This window comes from Callorhinchus milii, unplaced genomic scaffold (assembly GCF_018977255.1).
Source record: "Callorhinchus milii isolate IMCB2004 unplaced genomic scaffold, IMCB_Cmil_1.0 Scaffold4, whole genome shotgun sequence".
NCBI classification, from domain to species: Eukaryota; Metazoa; Chordata; class Chondrichthyes; order Chimaeriformes; family Callorhinchidae; genus Callorhinchus; species Callorhinchus milii.
Window position 1 is genome coordinate 7,753,343 of NW_024704745.1, and position 15,463 is coordinate 7,768,805.

Sequence of the window (15,463 nt, forward strand, 5' to 3'; positions counted from 1 at the left end):
ATAACACAGCTCAACGGTACAGACTGTGGAGTGCCTATTTTATGACCTTTGTAGAGCTGAGTTCCAGGACTACCCAGCAGTCAAGCCACTGATCATTGATGGACTGGTAGAGTTTGTGTCTATTCAAGATGAAAAGAAACACTTCCAAGACCAACTGTTGACCCTATTATGCGGTTGGTTAACTTCTCCATTATCGCTCCACTGACTACTCACTTGTACACCATCCCATACAGTGTTCTCCTGATCTTGAAATTGTTGGTGATTTTCCATAATAATAATCCTTGCATTTGAAATAGTAAAATCACATCATTTATATCATGCAAACGTCTCACAGCAATTTGACTGTAAATTGTAGTGATTACATATTTGTAAGCAAACACAGCAGCCAATTTGCTCGAGGCAAGGTCTCATGAGCAGCAATGAAGTGAATGGTCACTTTTATTTGGGGGATTGTTGGCCAGGACATTGGGGGAAACTCCCAAATAAAATTGGTCACTCACTCCACGGCTGTTTGTGGGACACCGCTGAGCGCAACTGGCCTCTGTGTTTCGCCCCCCCCAAAAAAATACAGTCAATCTACGTGACGGTATGCCCTGCGAAGAGCTTTGAGCTGTTTCAACGTCAACGATAATCAAGCGCGAGGATTCACCTGCAGCGCAGAAGAAAGCCACTCAGCCGGTCGAGTTGGAACGAGGAGATCAATTCAATCCCACGGCCCCACCTTATCCCCATAAAGTAGATTTTCAAGGAAGCTTAACACGTGGCGACCTGTAGCTCAGTGGTAAGAGCACTCGCCTTGCAAGCGAGAGACCCGAGTTCAATTCCAGGCGGAGGGCGAAACCTTGGGCAAGTTTCCTTACTCCACACGCCTAATAATAATCCCTCCAAGAAAACAAAACAATAATAAATTGGTCACTTTCAATCCGCGACTGTTCGTGGGACACCGCTGTGCGCAATTGGCTGCCGCGTTTCGCCCACAAATATACGGTCAATTCACTTTACAGCCCATTCTGCGAAGCGCTTCGAGACGTCGAGGAGACGTAAAAAGCGCTATATCAAAACGCAAGGATCATTATTATCATCATTATTGTTATAAGGAAGGTCTTGTTTTTTGCTCAGCCGGTTAAGAGCAATACCAGTGGACAAGTTTCCCAGCAGAGGGAGTTCTCTCTGCAAATCCTAAAGGAAACCCAAATTCTGGGAGTGGAAGGAGGGGAGGGAAGGAGGGGAGGGGAGGGGAGGGGAGGGGGTGGGAATCATATTACACACTGATTTGAGGTTGTTCCGGATTTGTCAAGAGGACTAACCAGGAGATCACTCGCACTGCTCTCGTTTGGTCCCCATCAGCAATCGTCCTCTGCAAACTCTGCAGCCTCCCCTCCCCTCCCCTCCCCTTCCTCTCCTCTCCTCTCCTCTCCTCCTCTCTCCTCTCCCTCCCTCTCTCCTCTCTCCCCCTCTCCTGGGGACCTCGATGGAGAGATGGCTGATGTCGAGGCTTTCACCAACTCTTCGGAAGACCTGCGCCTGAACCACAGCAATTCCGAGTACCGCTTCGAGTACGAATACTACGAGTACGAATACGATGTGTCGTTCGAGGGGCTCCAAGTGAACAAATGTAAGTGTTTCCCACACCATCGCTCACCCCATCACTCACCCCATCACTCACCCCATCACTCACCCCATCACTCACACCATCACCCACCCCATCACCCACCCCATCACCCACCCCATCACTCACCCCATCACTCACACCATCACCCACCCCATCACCCACCCCATCACTCACCCCATCACTCACACCATCACCCACCCCATCACCCACCCCATCACTCACCCCATCACCCACCCCATCACTCACCCCATCACTCACCCCATCACCCACCCCATCACTCACCCCATCACTCACCCCATCACCCACCCCATCACCCACCCCATCACCCACCCCATCACTCACCCCATCACCCACCCCATCACCCACCCCATCACTCACCCCATCACTCACCCCATCACCCACCCCATCACTCACCCCATCACTCACCCCATCACCCCACCCCATCACTCACTCCATCATCCACCCCATCACTCACCCCATCACTCACCCCATCACCCCACCCCATCACCCACCCCATCATCCACCCCATCATCCACCCCATCACTCACCCCATCACTCACCCCATCACCCCACCCCATCACCCACCCCATCACTCACCCCATCACCCACCCCATCACTCACCCCATCACCCACCCCATCACTCACCCCATCACCCCACCCCATCACCCACCCCATCACCCACCCCATCACCCACCCCATCACTCACCCCATCACCCACCCCATCACTCACCCCATCACTCACCCCATCACCCCACCCCATCACCCACCCCATCACTCACCCCATCACCCACCCCATCACCCACCCCATCACTCACCCCATCACTCACCCCATCACCCCACCCCATCACCCACCCCATCACTCACCCCATCACCCACCCCATCATCCACCCATCACTCACCCCATCACTCACCCCATCACTCACCCCATCACCCACCCCATCACCCACCCCATCACTCACCCCATCACCCACCCTATCACTCACCCCATCACCCACCCCATCACTCACCCCATCACCCACTCCATCACTCACCCACCCCATCACTCACCCACCCCATCACTCACCCCATCACTCACCCCATCACCCACCCCATCACTCACCCCACCCCACCCTGTCACTCACCCCATCACCCACCCCATCACTCACCCCATCACCCACTCCATCACTCACCCCATCACCCACCCCATCACCCACCCCATCACTCACCCCATCACTCACTCCATCACCCACCCCATCACTCACCCCATCACTCACCCCATCACCCACCCTATCACTCACCCCATCACCCATCCCATCACTCACCCCATCACCCACTCCATCACTCACCCCATCACCCCACCCCATCACTCACCCCATCACCCACCCCATCACTCACCCCACCCCACCCTGTCACTCACCCCATCACCCACCCCATCACTCACCCCATCACCCACTCCATCACTCACCCCATCACCCCACCCCATCACTCACCCCATCACCCACCCCATCACTCACCCCACCCCACCCTATCACTCACCCCATCACTCACCCCATCACTCACCCCATAACCCACCCCACCCATCACTCACCCCACCCCATCACTCACCCCATCACCCACCCCATCACTCACCCCACCCCACCCTATCACTCACCCCATCACCCACCCCATCACTCACCCCACCCTATCACTCACCCCATCACTCACCCCATCACCCACCCCACCCCATCACTCAACCACCACCCACCACTCACCCACCACCCCATCACTCACCCACCACTCACCCACCACCCCATCACTCACCCACCACCCCATCACTCACCCACCACTCACCCACCACCCCATCACTCACCCACCACTCACCCACCACTCACCCACCACCCCACCACTCACCCACCACCCCACCACTCACCCACCACCCCATCACTCACCCTTGCCTTTCCCCTGTTCCAGTTTCGTGCCATTCATTTGCAACCATCCGATCTGTTCTCTTCTGTGCTGGAAAGTGCTCTCTTCACTGCTCTGGTCACTTGGTGCTCCATTCAGTCAAATGCTGTTATGTCCAAGTTGGCACTTGTCAGGCAGAGCTCTGTGGTTTGTGTTAATGTGTTGTGCTGGTTCACAGCAACACAAAACCAACCCTTCCCTTTGCTATTCCGTCAATTATTAAGTAGTCCGAAGAGGAGTTAAAAGTCGAGGGAATAGACTGCTCCCATAGTCAGCAACAACTTGCATTTATATAACATATTGTATTACATATATATGTATATGTAGGGAATTTCTCCACCAGTGTCCTAGCCAATAATCACGTTTATCAAATACGTCTTAAAGTGCTTCACAGAATATATTTTAGGTCAGAATATTTTTCGGGGGTCACTCAAATCCTTAGCCACAATTATCCACAAGTAATGGTAAATTCTTCCTTTACAATATTCGGAATTAGAGTATGATACCCAACGGAGAATGATTCTTGTTTTGTGTCAGTTTTTGTTAATCTCCAAAAGGAATGAAAGATGACGAGAGTGGTGTCTTTTAATTGAATTTAAATTAACCACTTTGTTTCACAAACGCGTTGCTTTTTCTTTAAACCTAGGAGTTTATTGGCTTGGACACTGGGAGAAATTCCCTCCTCTTGTACAACAGTGCCAAATTTTCAGAGGTGCTTTCACTTGGATGAAACACTAAGCCGAGGTCCCATATGTTGGTTCAGGTGAATGTTGAATATGCCATGGTAATTATTCGAACAGAGATGAGAGTTTCTCCTTGTGTCCTGGACCCAGATATGAAAACAAAATCGGTCATGGATGTTTTAGGTTATTGCTGTGCACAAATTGGCTGCTTTGTTCACTGTCCAAAAATGGAATCACACTTGACAGAGAAACTTTGTGAAGCACTTTGAGGCATTTCCAATGTGACAAGGTTATGTAATAGATTACTATGTAAAACTGTTACTCTTAATGTCTCGTAGTTATAATATCAACTTCCTATTGTGTGAAGTGAAAAGAATGGTCAGCCCGAAGAATTGATGTCTGCACAATCTAAGTTTCAGAAAATTATTAAATGTTTATTAATCCATAGACAATATCAATATATTTGACTGGAAATAAAGTGCTTTTGGATAATAACAATACAGCATCCTTCACACAGGGTAATAGCTCAGAGTTCTTAGTTTACCCGACGTGAAAGGCGCTATAAACATATAAATTATATTTATAATAATAATCACCCTTGCATTTGATATAGTACGCAAATCTCTACTCTACAGGACACCACGTTCCATGTATTGTGTTTTACAGACTAAATGAAATGTAATCTTGCTCTTTGAACTGAAGCTTAGTGTGTAAATGCCCTCCCCTTGTTTTTTTTTGTCTTTCAGATTCCATTGTAATAGCTTTCTGGGTCGGTCTTGCTGTTTTTATGATATTTCTCTTCATAATTCTTATGATAATGTCACGTTCTGGCTTTGCACAAGTACAGTAAGTATTACTGCATTACTTTCCACAGAGAGGGCTGAGCTGAGAGTTATTAGCTTTGCTTTCAGTGATTCGCAGGCTGATGCACACTGAAACGTATATCAGTATGATTAATGAAGCTTGGGAAGGAATGTTTTTTTTACACAGAGAGTTGTGAGGATGTGGAATGTACTTGCTGGAGCAGTGGTTTAAGCAGGATCCATATTAGCTTTCAAAAAGTAACACGATGAATATTTAAAGAGTGTGATTTGCAGGGATATGGGGTGAGAAGGCAACAACAACAAATTGCATTAATATAGTGCCTTTCACATTGGGAGGATGTCCCAAGCCGCTGGATAGTCAAGAGTTTGCACCTGAGCTGTGGACTGGGGTGAAAAGGGATGAAGGGCTAGGAGTGGTGAGAAGATGACCAACGGTGCGGTCGAAGAGGAAGGTCAGTGGATGAGATGGTAATTGGAGCTGATGAATGGATTGCTCTTTCAAGCAGCCACCATAACTACAATGGGCCAATGGCTTCCATCGCTGAGCGAAGTGAGATGCTAGTTCAATGAATGATTCAGAACCCGAGGCCATACTGTTAGAAATTAAAAAGCCTCAAACGCCAGCAGACTCCCAACAAAAGTAGACAAAGGTATGCGGATTAACTTCTTCTTCAAAAATGAATTGGACAAGTATCTGGTTGGGAAGAACATTGGAAGATAATGATCATGATAGTTCTTGAATGTGATAATGTGTCTATCACATGGGGAGGCCATCTTAAAGTGCTTCATTGGATGATAGTGGGATAGAGAGAAATTAAAATGAACTATTCTATGGGACACATTCTATTCTTGGGCCAGGGAGGGAAATAGTAATATGAATTAATAACAACAATAAAAATAATGCTTGCACTTGATACAGCGATATTCACATTGGAAAGACACCTCAAAGCACTTTGCAGGAGTTTTTGAAAAGTGTAGTGACTGTGTATTTTGTTGGTGGACGCAGTGGTCCATTTGCACGCAGCAATGTCCCACAAACAGCCATGAAGTGAATGCCCAATTTTATTTGGCAGATTGTTGACCAGGGCACAAGGAGTCTCTCTCTTCAAACAGCACCATGGGATCTTTAATGTCCATGTGAACAGGCAGACGGGACCTCAGTTCATCATCTTATCCAAAGTGCAGCATCTCCAACAATGCAGTGCACCCCTAGTACTGCATAGGAGTGTCATCTTAGACTACATGAGTTGAAAGTCCCGCTGTGGGTCTTCAACCCATAACCTTCTGACCCGTGGCAGAGAGTTTTACCCATTGATTCAAACTGAAGCCTAATTTGAAAAATATTCCCAATAATGTCCATAACATACTCACAATAACACCCATAATATTCTTCCATAAAGGAAGAAATATGTGGAGTTTTGCTCAATCGTCTTTGAACGTTTGAGGTCTGATACTCTACTTAGTCTTAGCCAGGGAGGCCACTTTGACCTTAATATTTCGGATCACTCAAATGTATGGAAACCTTCTTCAAATTTAATCTCAGTTTGGAAGATGGCTTTCCCACTTCCAGATTAAGAATGAATTTAAGATTTTGTTTCACAATTTTGCATCACCTTTCTTCTTAACAAAAAAATAAATTGGTCACTTCAATCCTCGACTGTTGGTGGGACACTGCTGTGCACAATTGGCTGCTGCATTTCGCCCACAAAAATATACAGTCAATTCACTTTACAGTACATTCTGTGAAGTGCTTTGAGACAGCTCGAAGATGTGATGAGAACGCTGTATCAAATACAAGGATTATTTTTATTATCCCCTAGAGACAAAATGGATCTACAAGCTAAGACCAGGTGAAATATCAGGGCTTTTGGAGTCTGAATGGAGCAATTCTTTGGATGACAGAAAAGAGCGGGTGGGTGTTTTGAGTGGCAAGACATGCTCAATGGCCTTGTAGCCACAAGCCAGGGGCTGCTGAGTGACTAAGCTCACCTTTCCTTATCAATTAAAAACATGATTGGCAGACCTTTTTATCAATTGGCAACTGTATCACATGGGCATTTCAACAACAACTTGCATTTATATAGCGCTCGTCAGGCCATATGGTGTCTCGGAGCAACTTAATTCACAATCTGATATTTATTACGTTCCCAAGTAAGGAGAATAGTAATGTTGCAAGTAAAATTTGGATTAAAGTTAGCCCTTCAAGCATTTTGGCATGTGCATTATTGCGTTGTTTTCTGTTTGTTAATTGGATGTCAGAGTTGTACTGGTGAAAGGCAGCAGTGACTGGGAGATTTAACAGTTACAGGGCACAGTCCTTAAATCTGGACAATGTTGAGCCTTGTTTCCTTGGGGAGGATGGGGGGTTGGGGTGGGTGGGTGGAAGGCAGCGCATAGATTATATCAGACATCTGGATACATTGATGCAGCCAAATAAAATAACCTACAAATTGCTCATCACAAGTCAGGTTAGGAAAGAGTGTGTTCTTTTTCAATAGAGAGAAACATTTGTGACTCTGTTCCACAAGTGAGGGAATAAAAGGTACATTGCATTTCCCTGACAGACCAATATCTGCACCTATAAAGCGATTTAATTAATAGTGAGTAGCTTTTTGATAGAATTCTTTTTCCCAAATGAAGGGACGTGGCACAGAGGCCAATGGAAGTATCTCAGGGCATCTACCTTAGCTGCGCAGTTGCCAATTCGGAATTTAGTTTCATCAATTTGCTTCATCAATATCCTTTCATTTAATGCCTGTTGCTCGCTAACAATTACAACAAATTACATTTGTATAACGCCTTTCACATTGGGAGGACATCCCAAGGCACTGGACAGTCAGGGATTTGGACCCGAGCTGGTGGTAGGGATCAGGAGGGGTGGAAGGCAGGGAGGGTAGGGGTAGGATAAAACAATGCAAGGGTATGGATAGGCCAACACAAATATCAATGCAACATTTCATGCTCAGAATTGCTTAGGCTCAAATTCCTGGCCTACCCAGACACTTTGGCAGATCGATCAGAGAGTGTGCCTTTTTTTCTGAAAAGTTATTGACTAGTAAAACTATTACAGTATTGCTCTTCCACTTTAGCTTATTGGAAGAAAAAATATGGTCTATGCGCAAAAAAGAACCTTGTCTTAAGCTTTACTTGAAATAATTAGCTAAGCCCACCTCTACAACGGCCATTTGAACAACATTCATGACTGAATATTTTTAATGATGGCATTTGATTTCACTCAAGATAGGTGATTCTAACCTTGGAGAGATCACTCCTTACAGAGAGTGAGTGAGGCCATATCAGAAGATCACATGAGACGATCACAAGAAAAACACCATTCCATCTATATAATCCAATCCTTGCATAACACAACCCCTTTTCTATTGCCTAATGCAGGAGAAAATACAGTCAGATGCAAGAAAATTTAAAAGCACAATTTTTTCCTGCTCATTTCATTTCAATTGCATGCATGGCTAATTTAATTAACGTTTCTTGTGGAAGGAACAGGCAACTGGATTTCTTTTGATGCATGTCAAATGTTTTCAATGACTTGTAAAACATTAAGAAGTCAGACACAGCCAGAAGATCACAAAGGAGGTTTGTATGAAAAAAAGGTCCTTTGGTCCATTTGATCTTAATCTTCCAGAACAGCAACACTATCATCCTCCCATTGCAGCTTAAATCAGTCAGTGCACTTCTCTGGCCTCAACCATGGAAGTGGAGTTCTGTAGCTTAGTGGTTTGAGCACTTGCCTCGCCAACAAGAGGACCTGGGTTTGATTCCCAGGTGGGGTGAAGTGTTGGGGAAGTTTCCTTAGTCCACACACCTTTATTTATCTAGCAGTAAGTAAGAACTTGGTTGTTAGTTGATTGGCGGATCGCTTTCCTGGGTGTAACAATTGCTTCAAAAAAAAATCATACAATAATAATTTCACTCAATCCACAACTGTTTGTGGGACACTGCTGCATGAAGCAGTGTCCCACAAACTGCGACTCACCCACAACAATATAGTCAATTCACTTTACAGAATATTCTGTGAAGTGCTTTGAGATGTCTCGAAGACATGATAAGGCACTATATTAAACGCAAGGATAATAATTTCTGGTAATCTCTTTTACTATTGATTTACTTCTGTATAAAGCATTGCTTTCTGGTGCCTGCACTAACCTTGCCCTTCCGAGACCTCTGCCTGTTCAAATCTTATCTTTTGGATGAGACTTTAAGGGTTCCGAGAAACTACGTAAATGAAAGTTGCTGTTTTTAACCCAAGGTCCTGTTTCGTGCCTGTTCAAGATTGATGCTGAAGATCCCATGGCATTATTTGAAAAGGGGGAGTTTCTCCTGGTGTCCTGGCTAACAATCCCCCGATTAAAATTGTTCCCTCACTCCATGGCTGTTTATGGGACATCGCTGTGTAAACTGGCTACCATGTTAACCTACAAAATAATTAAGTTATTTAAAGGCGCAAAGAAACAGATTCGCAAAGCTTGCTGAAATGGAGAGCGGCGTCCACATTGAGGAGTGTACTGCATTGAGTGCACAGAGCAGAATATTCCCTCCGCCCCCCCCCCATCCTACCATATAATAATAATAATAATCCTTGCATTTGATATAGCGCTTTTCACGTCGGGAGGACGTCCCAAAGCGCTTCACAGAACACACTGTAAAGTGAATTGACTGTATATTTGTGGGCGAACGCGGCAGCCAATTGCGCACAGCAATGTCCCACAAACAGTCATATGTCTGTCGTCTTCAACTTGTTGAACTTCACATTTGTACTGATATAGCTTTTCTTACGATTTAAAAGGCAATAGCACGGCAGATCAGGAGTGTTATTGCAAGAGTGGGACAACATTTTTTTCAGATTTTACAGAAAATTTGAGATAATTGTACAACAAGGAGTCTTCTTAGGTTTCTGGAACTGAAGCCACATGACATGGCTCCACTTCAGCTCATGGTTCGATCATTGCTGCACTGTGTAACCACAATGATCTCCCCTGTTTTCCGAAAGGGGCATGACATACTTCAAATAGTTTACTCCTTAGTTCACTTTTGAAGCCCTTCGCGCTCTTGCTCCTTCCTACCTCTGCAACCTACTAGAACTTTACCAACCTGCTCACTCCCTCCTCACACAGCGGTCACCGGCCTGCTCTACTCATCGGTGGCCGTACCTTCAGCCTTTCTGCGCCCACCCTCTGGAACTCCATCCTGGACAGAACCCCTCCACCTCGCCCCCTCCCTTGCCTCCTTCAAGTCCCATTTCGAGACCTCGATCCCACAACCTCCTGTGTTAGAGGGGAGAGTGCTACTACCGAGCCAGGCTGATGCACAGGGTACTGATTATTACTATTGTCTTAGGTAACAACAGCTTCCCTCTAAGCAGTGAACAAACAGAACGGAACATTGCTCGATTCACAGGGATCTTTGGCAATTAAGCAGAAGCGGGGTAAAGGTACCCACAGCCCGTCGTTTGGCAGAATTTCTCCTTAACCTTCGTTTTTTTTTCCTCTGTCCTGCAGGAGTAACAGTTCGCGGAGGACGTCGGCGGGAAAACATAACAAGCAGGTTCAGGAGGAGGCAAATATAACCAACTGTGCTGTTTCAACACTACTCCCAGCCAATGTGGGAAACGCGGGCATGTGAATATTGTTGGCGAACAGACGTGCCACCAAGTCCACATCATCCCTGAGAGGCCGCAGTCACTCCTGGACAATACCATAATTCCTGGCGGAGTTAACCCCTGAGATAACCATAAGCTCTTTATGAATCAACTTTTCTGAGACTGATGACTTAACTCAGTAAACAGTGAACACTCCTTATTTGTTATCACGTGATGATTTCATCCCCGTGCATGTTAATTCTCTGAGTATTTTCTCAAGCGCTTGCCTATATTACGTCTAAGATGAAACTCTGTTATCACCCACAAAATATACAGTCACTGCACTTCAAGGTATATCCTGTGAGGTGCTTTGGGACGTCCTCAAGGTGAAAGGTGCTACACAAAATGTAAGGATTATTATTATTACCCAGTGCTTGCATGTTATCTTTGAGGTTACATTCCATCTTACTGGTGGCTGTGCCGCAGTTGCTAACAGTAGTCATAGACAGGCTATTAACACACCACAATGCTACATTCCTCTCTCTAATGTTGAGTTCCTGGTTCTAATTTATCATTTTATTTGCACAGTTAAAGCAAAAGTTAAAAATGGGAGTTTGGTACTTATATCTCATCGTCATGAATAGGTTGTTCCATTCTTAGGCAAATTTCGATCCAATTTAATTTCATTGTTTGACTTTTTGCTTTTTTGTTCCCCTCCAATTTCCTCACCTACCTTGTGCCTGCTCTCCTCAAAAGCCATAATGATGGGATTTGGTATCTCAGTGACTCACGGCTCTCTGGGGATTCTTCATGTATCAGTTTAGATAGCCAAAATGATAGACACCCACATGATTGACCCCAGTGACCTTTTTGCATCTTTAGAAAGGGGTTTCCACTCATATAGAAACACAGGAACATAAGAATTGCTTGATGAAAGAAGACCAAGGTCCATCCTGTTCGCTTTCCACTATCCTGGCAGTCGCATGACTGATGAAAAGATCGCTCACGGTAGCGATTAGTCCTCGACAGACCTATAACTCATGAAATTCCAGGTAAATAATTATACCATTTGGGCTTAAAGGTTAAGATTGTGCAGGGTTGTGAAAAACTCTAACTTTCAGTCTTGATTTGGAAAAACGTTTTTCTCAAGTTCTTAAAACAAATATGTTTCAAATTAAAACTAAAATTTAAGAATTTTTCACAGTGCTGCTCAATCCGAAATTTCAAGGCAAAATGGTCTTACGGGCAGCGATCAGGTGGGATTTCAGAATAATAGTGAGGCTATGTAATAATAATATTAATAATCATCCTTGCATATGATATAGCGCCTTATCATGTCATTGAGATGTCTCAAAGCGCTTCACAGGATATACTGTAAAGTGGAATGAATGTGTATTTTGTAGGCGAAATGCGGCAGCCAGTTGCACACAACAATGTACTGCAAACAGCCATGGAGTGAGTGACCAATTTTTTTTATTTGGGGGATTGTTGACCAGAACACTGGGAGAAACTCCCTTGTCTTTTTGAAGTGCCATAGAATCTTTGACATAATAATCCTTGCAATTGATATAGCGCTTTATCATGTCTTCGAGACGTCTCAAGGCGCTTCACAGAATATACTGTAAAGTGAATTGACTGTATATTTTGTGGGTGAAACAACAAAATGGTCTTACAGGCAGAGACCAAGTGGGATTTTAGACATTCACCCAAACAGGCAAATGGGATCTCCGGTTTAATGTTTCATCCGACGGCACTTCTGACAATGCATCACACCCACAGGGCTGCATTGGATGTTATCTTACTTAGACAATGTGATTCCAAGTCTGAGTTGGGGCTTGAACCCACACCGTCTGATACAGGGACGAGAATGCTACCACTGAACCAGGCTGATACAAACACACACATTTAAGAGAGAGTGCTTTTGTGCTGTGGATCCATGCAGATAATTGGGAGCCCAAACCCATTTCATCATAGCTAGCCAAGCAAGACCTTCATCTTAGCAGTCTGGCCTGAGCACATCCATTAACCTAGAGAGCACACAAGCAATTACTTACATTATGAAATTTGTTTGTTTAAAAAAAATCTTCAGAGTAAGCATACTTTGTCTGCTGATTCAACCAGCAGTAAGTAGTATGAATTATGTCTAATTATTAACATCCATCTGCTGAGACATGAAACCATCTGCCAAGCGCTGGTGATTCAGGTGAATGTTAAAAGATCCCCTGCCACTGGAGTTATCCGGGTGTCCTGTCTGATATTCCTTCCTTACTGAAATTCAATGGATTACATTATCTCATTGTTCTGTGTGACTCATTGTGTGAAGACTTTGAAGTATTCTGCTCCTGTATCAAAATATAAGTGTTATATTTTTGTTAAACCAGCCTTAGTTGTCAGCCTAGCTCAGTTGACATTATTCTCATCTCTGAGTCAGCTGGTTGTGCTTTCAAGCCACACATCAGGACCCTGAACTCACAGTTGACTGACACTCTCCAATGCAATGCTGGGGGAGCGCTTCATTGTTGGAGATGCTGGCCTTTGGATGAGATGTTGAATGAAGGTCCTGGTCTGCCTGTTATACTGCAATGGGACACTGGCAGGGTGGGCGTCTGAAAAGATGAGAACAAATGAGTCAAAGGGACTTCTACATCCAAATCTAATCAAGTGATCTAGTTCCATTCCTCTCTTTGATAGAACAGTGTATGCGAGTGGAATATTCACTGACACCAGTAATATCTGTTGCTTCCCCCTTCCCTTTTGATCAGTAAAATCAGAACAGTCAATGAGTTACCATCACCCCCATTCCTCCCCCCCACCAACACACACACACTATATACAACAATAACAACTTGTATTGATATAGTGCCCCTCAAGCAGGGAGGCATCCCAGAGCATTTGAAGCAGTGAGTTGCGATGTGGGTCAAGCAAAGGTGAACTCTCGTAAATCTAATACCAAGTTTGGAAAAGTGTAACTGAACACTTGCTGCTGTGTCCACTATTGTTTTCAGCTAATGGCTATTTAGAGAAATGTCAAGTCATGAATTAATGTTAGCTGACTGAACATCACTGTTCATTTTAATGGGTGAGCCAAGCCGGTGCTTATCTGATTTGCTGAAAGTCTTATTTCCTATCAGTACTCCCTCTAGAAACCCTTCTAGGAGCAGCGAGACAGCTAGCCTTGAGTGATTTATCCCTTTACAAGCAGTTTGAAGCACTCAACCCTTTGAGCTAAAATTGGGGTCAGCATTCTGCATGCTTCAGATTTGGAGTTACAGGGAAGTGTTTTAGCTGCTATTGGGTGGCAATGTGAATTTCAGTGAACAAGTTCCCATTCTTACAGCGATAAGCCATGTTCCATTAAGTTAATGAATCGCTGGGCCCCTCCTGGTTACAAACAAAATACTGTGGTAAAATGCAGGACTAGTGAAATGCAAGCAACAACTATAAATTGAGAAGTACCTTTCAAATAAATTCAAGTGTCCAATACAGAATTTAATTGTACTCAAATATAATGGTCATATTCTGTGCAAGTATCTGTTTGTTCCTCATCAACACTGTTTAATATATATATGAACCCAATAAAATCCACTTCAGCCTTGAAAGTCCTGGAGTTTTATGAGTTTGTCTCTGAAACAGGTTTGTGTACACTGCCTGGGTTTGTTCTCTCTCCTGTAATTGCCCAGTGAAGCCAATGTCTGGGTGGTTTGGGATGAACAAAACTGCAGGCACAAGCCAAATTCCATTTGGATCCATTAGTGAGTCAGAGAAGACCTTGGCCCATCTGTCAATAAATTGAATCAGGATATGTAATGGTTCTTACATTTGGAACCACGCCTTATCACGCCATCAAAATGTCCCAGGATTTTACTATGAAGTGCATTTCTAGGCCAATTTGGACAGAGCAGCCATGAAATGAATGATCAATTTTACCTGGAGATTGTTGCCACAGCACCGGGAGAGAAACTCTTCTTTTTTTAAATTAGCACCATGAGATCTTTAATATTCATCTAAAAATAATTTGGTTACTCAATCCAAGACTATTTGTGGCTCACTGCTGTGCGCAATTGGCTGCCGCGTTTCACTCGCAAAACAGTCAATTCACTTTACAATATATTCTGTGTAGCACCTTGAGATGTCTCAAAAGACGTGGTAAATGCAAGAAATATTATTATTATTAGTAACTGAACAGGCAGACGGGTCCTCAGTTTAACATTTCATCTGAAGGATGGCATCTCTGACAATAGAGCGTTCCCCCAGCACTGCATTGCCAGCCGAGACTCAGTTCAAAGTTCTGACTAGAGGCTTGAATCAGCAACCTTCTAACTCAGCGGTGAGAGTGCTGAACCGGGCTGACACCTTTTAGCTTGGCAAGGCTACTTAAAGGGAAAGATATTTGCTTTTTTAACGCAAGCATACCTTGTCCTCTTTGAGGTGAAAAATATTTAAAAGGTATATTCAAGGTCAGAACGTATATGTCAACTAGGACTAAAATAACAGTGCTTGTAGAATCTTCTATTCGGCCCATAAAGTCTGTGCTGGTGTTTTTCTCCCAATGAACCAATCTAATCTCCCTCTGCTGCTATCTCCCCCTATAATCCTTCGTCCTTTTCAAGAAACCGTCGAATCCCTTTATTTAATGACTACTTCAACCATGGATTGTGGCAGAGAATTGCACCTCCCCACCATCCTCTGTTTAGAGGAGACAAGAAATGACAGGAATTTGGTTTACAAACACGTATGGCGTGAGATGGGTGCAGTCTATCTTTTTCAAAACCTCATTGTAGTCTCATGATCATTGGAAGGAGTTGCAAAAGGATAATTATCTTCA

General features: G+C 44.4%; 1 protein-coding gene across 1 annotated transcript; it reads left to right on the top strand.

Moving 5' to 3' along the window:
• Nucleotides 1-1,310: 1,310 nt before the first annotated feature.
• Nucleotides 1,311-10,956, top strand: LOC103185170 (melanocortin-2 receptor accessory protein 2B). The gene is made up of 3 exons (XM_007903550.2): nt 1,311-1,615; nt 4,965-5,064; nt 10,559-10,956. Exons 1-3 carry the CDS (start codon nt 1,480-1,482, stop codon nt 10,680-10,682), a joined length of 360 nt encoding a protein of 119 aa, XP_007901741.2. The 5' UTR covers nt 1,311-1,479; the 3' UTR covers nt 10,683-10,956.
• Nucleotides 10,957-15,463: the final 4,507 nt, after the last annotated feature.

Coding starts and splice junctions, on each gene's coding strand:
- LOC103185170 (XM_007903550.2), top strand. CDS start 1,480: ATGGCTGATGTCGAGGCTTTCACCAACTCTTCGGAAGACCTGCGCCTG. Junction 1,616..4,964: donor GGGGCTCCAAGTGAACAAAT/GTAAGTGTTTCC, acceptor TTTGTCTTTCAG/ATTCCATTGTAATAGCTTTC. Junction 5,065..10,558: donor TCTGGCTTTGCACAAGTACA/GTAAGTATTACT, acceptor TCTGTCCTGCAG/GAGTAACAGTTCGCGGAGGA.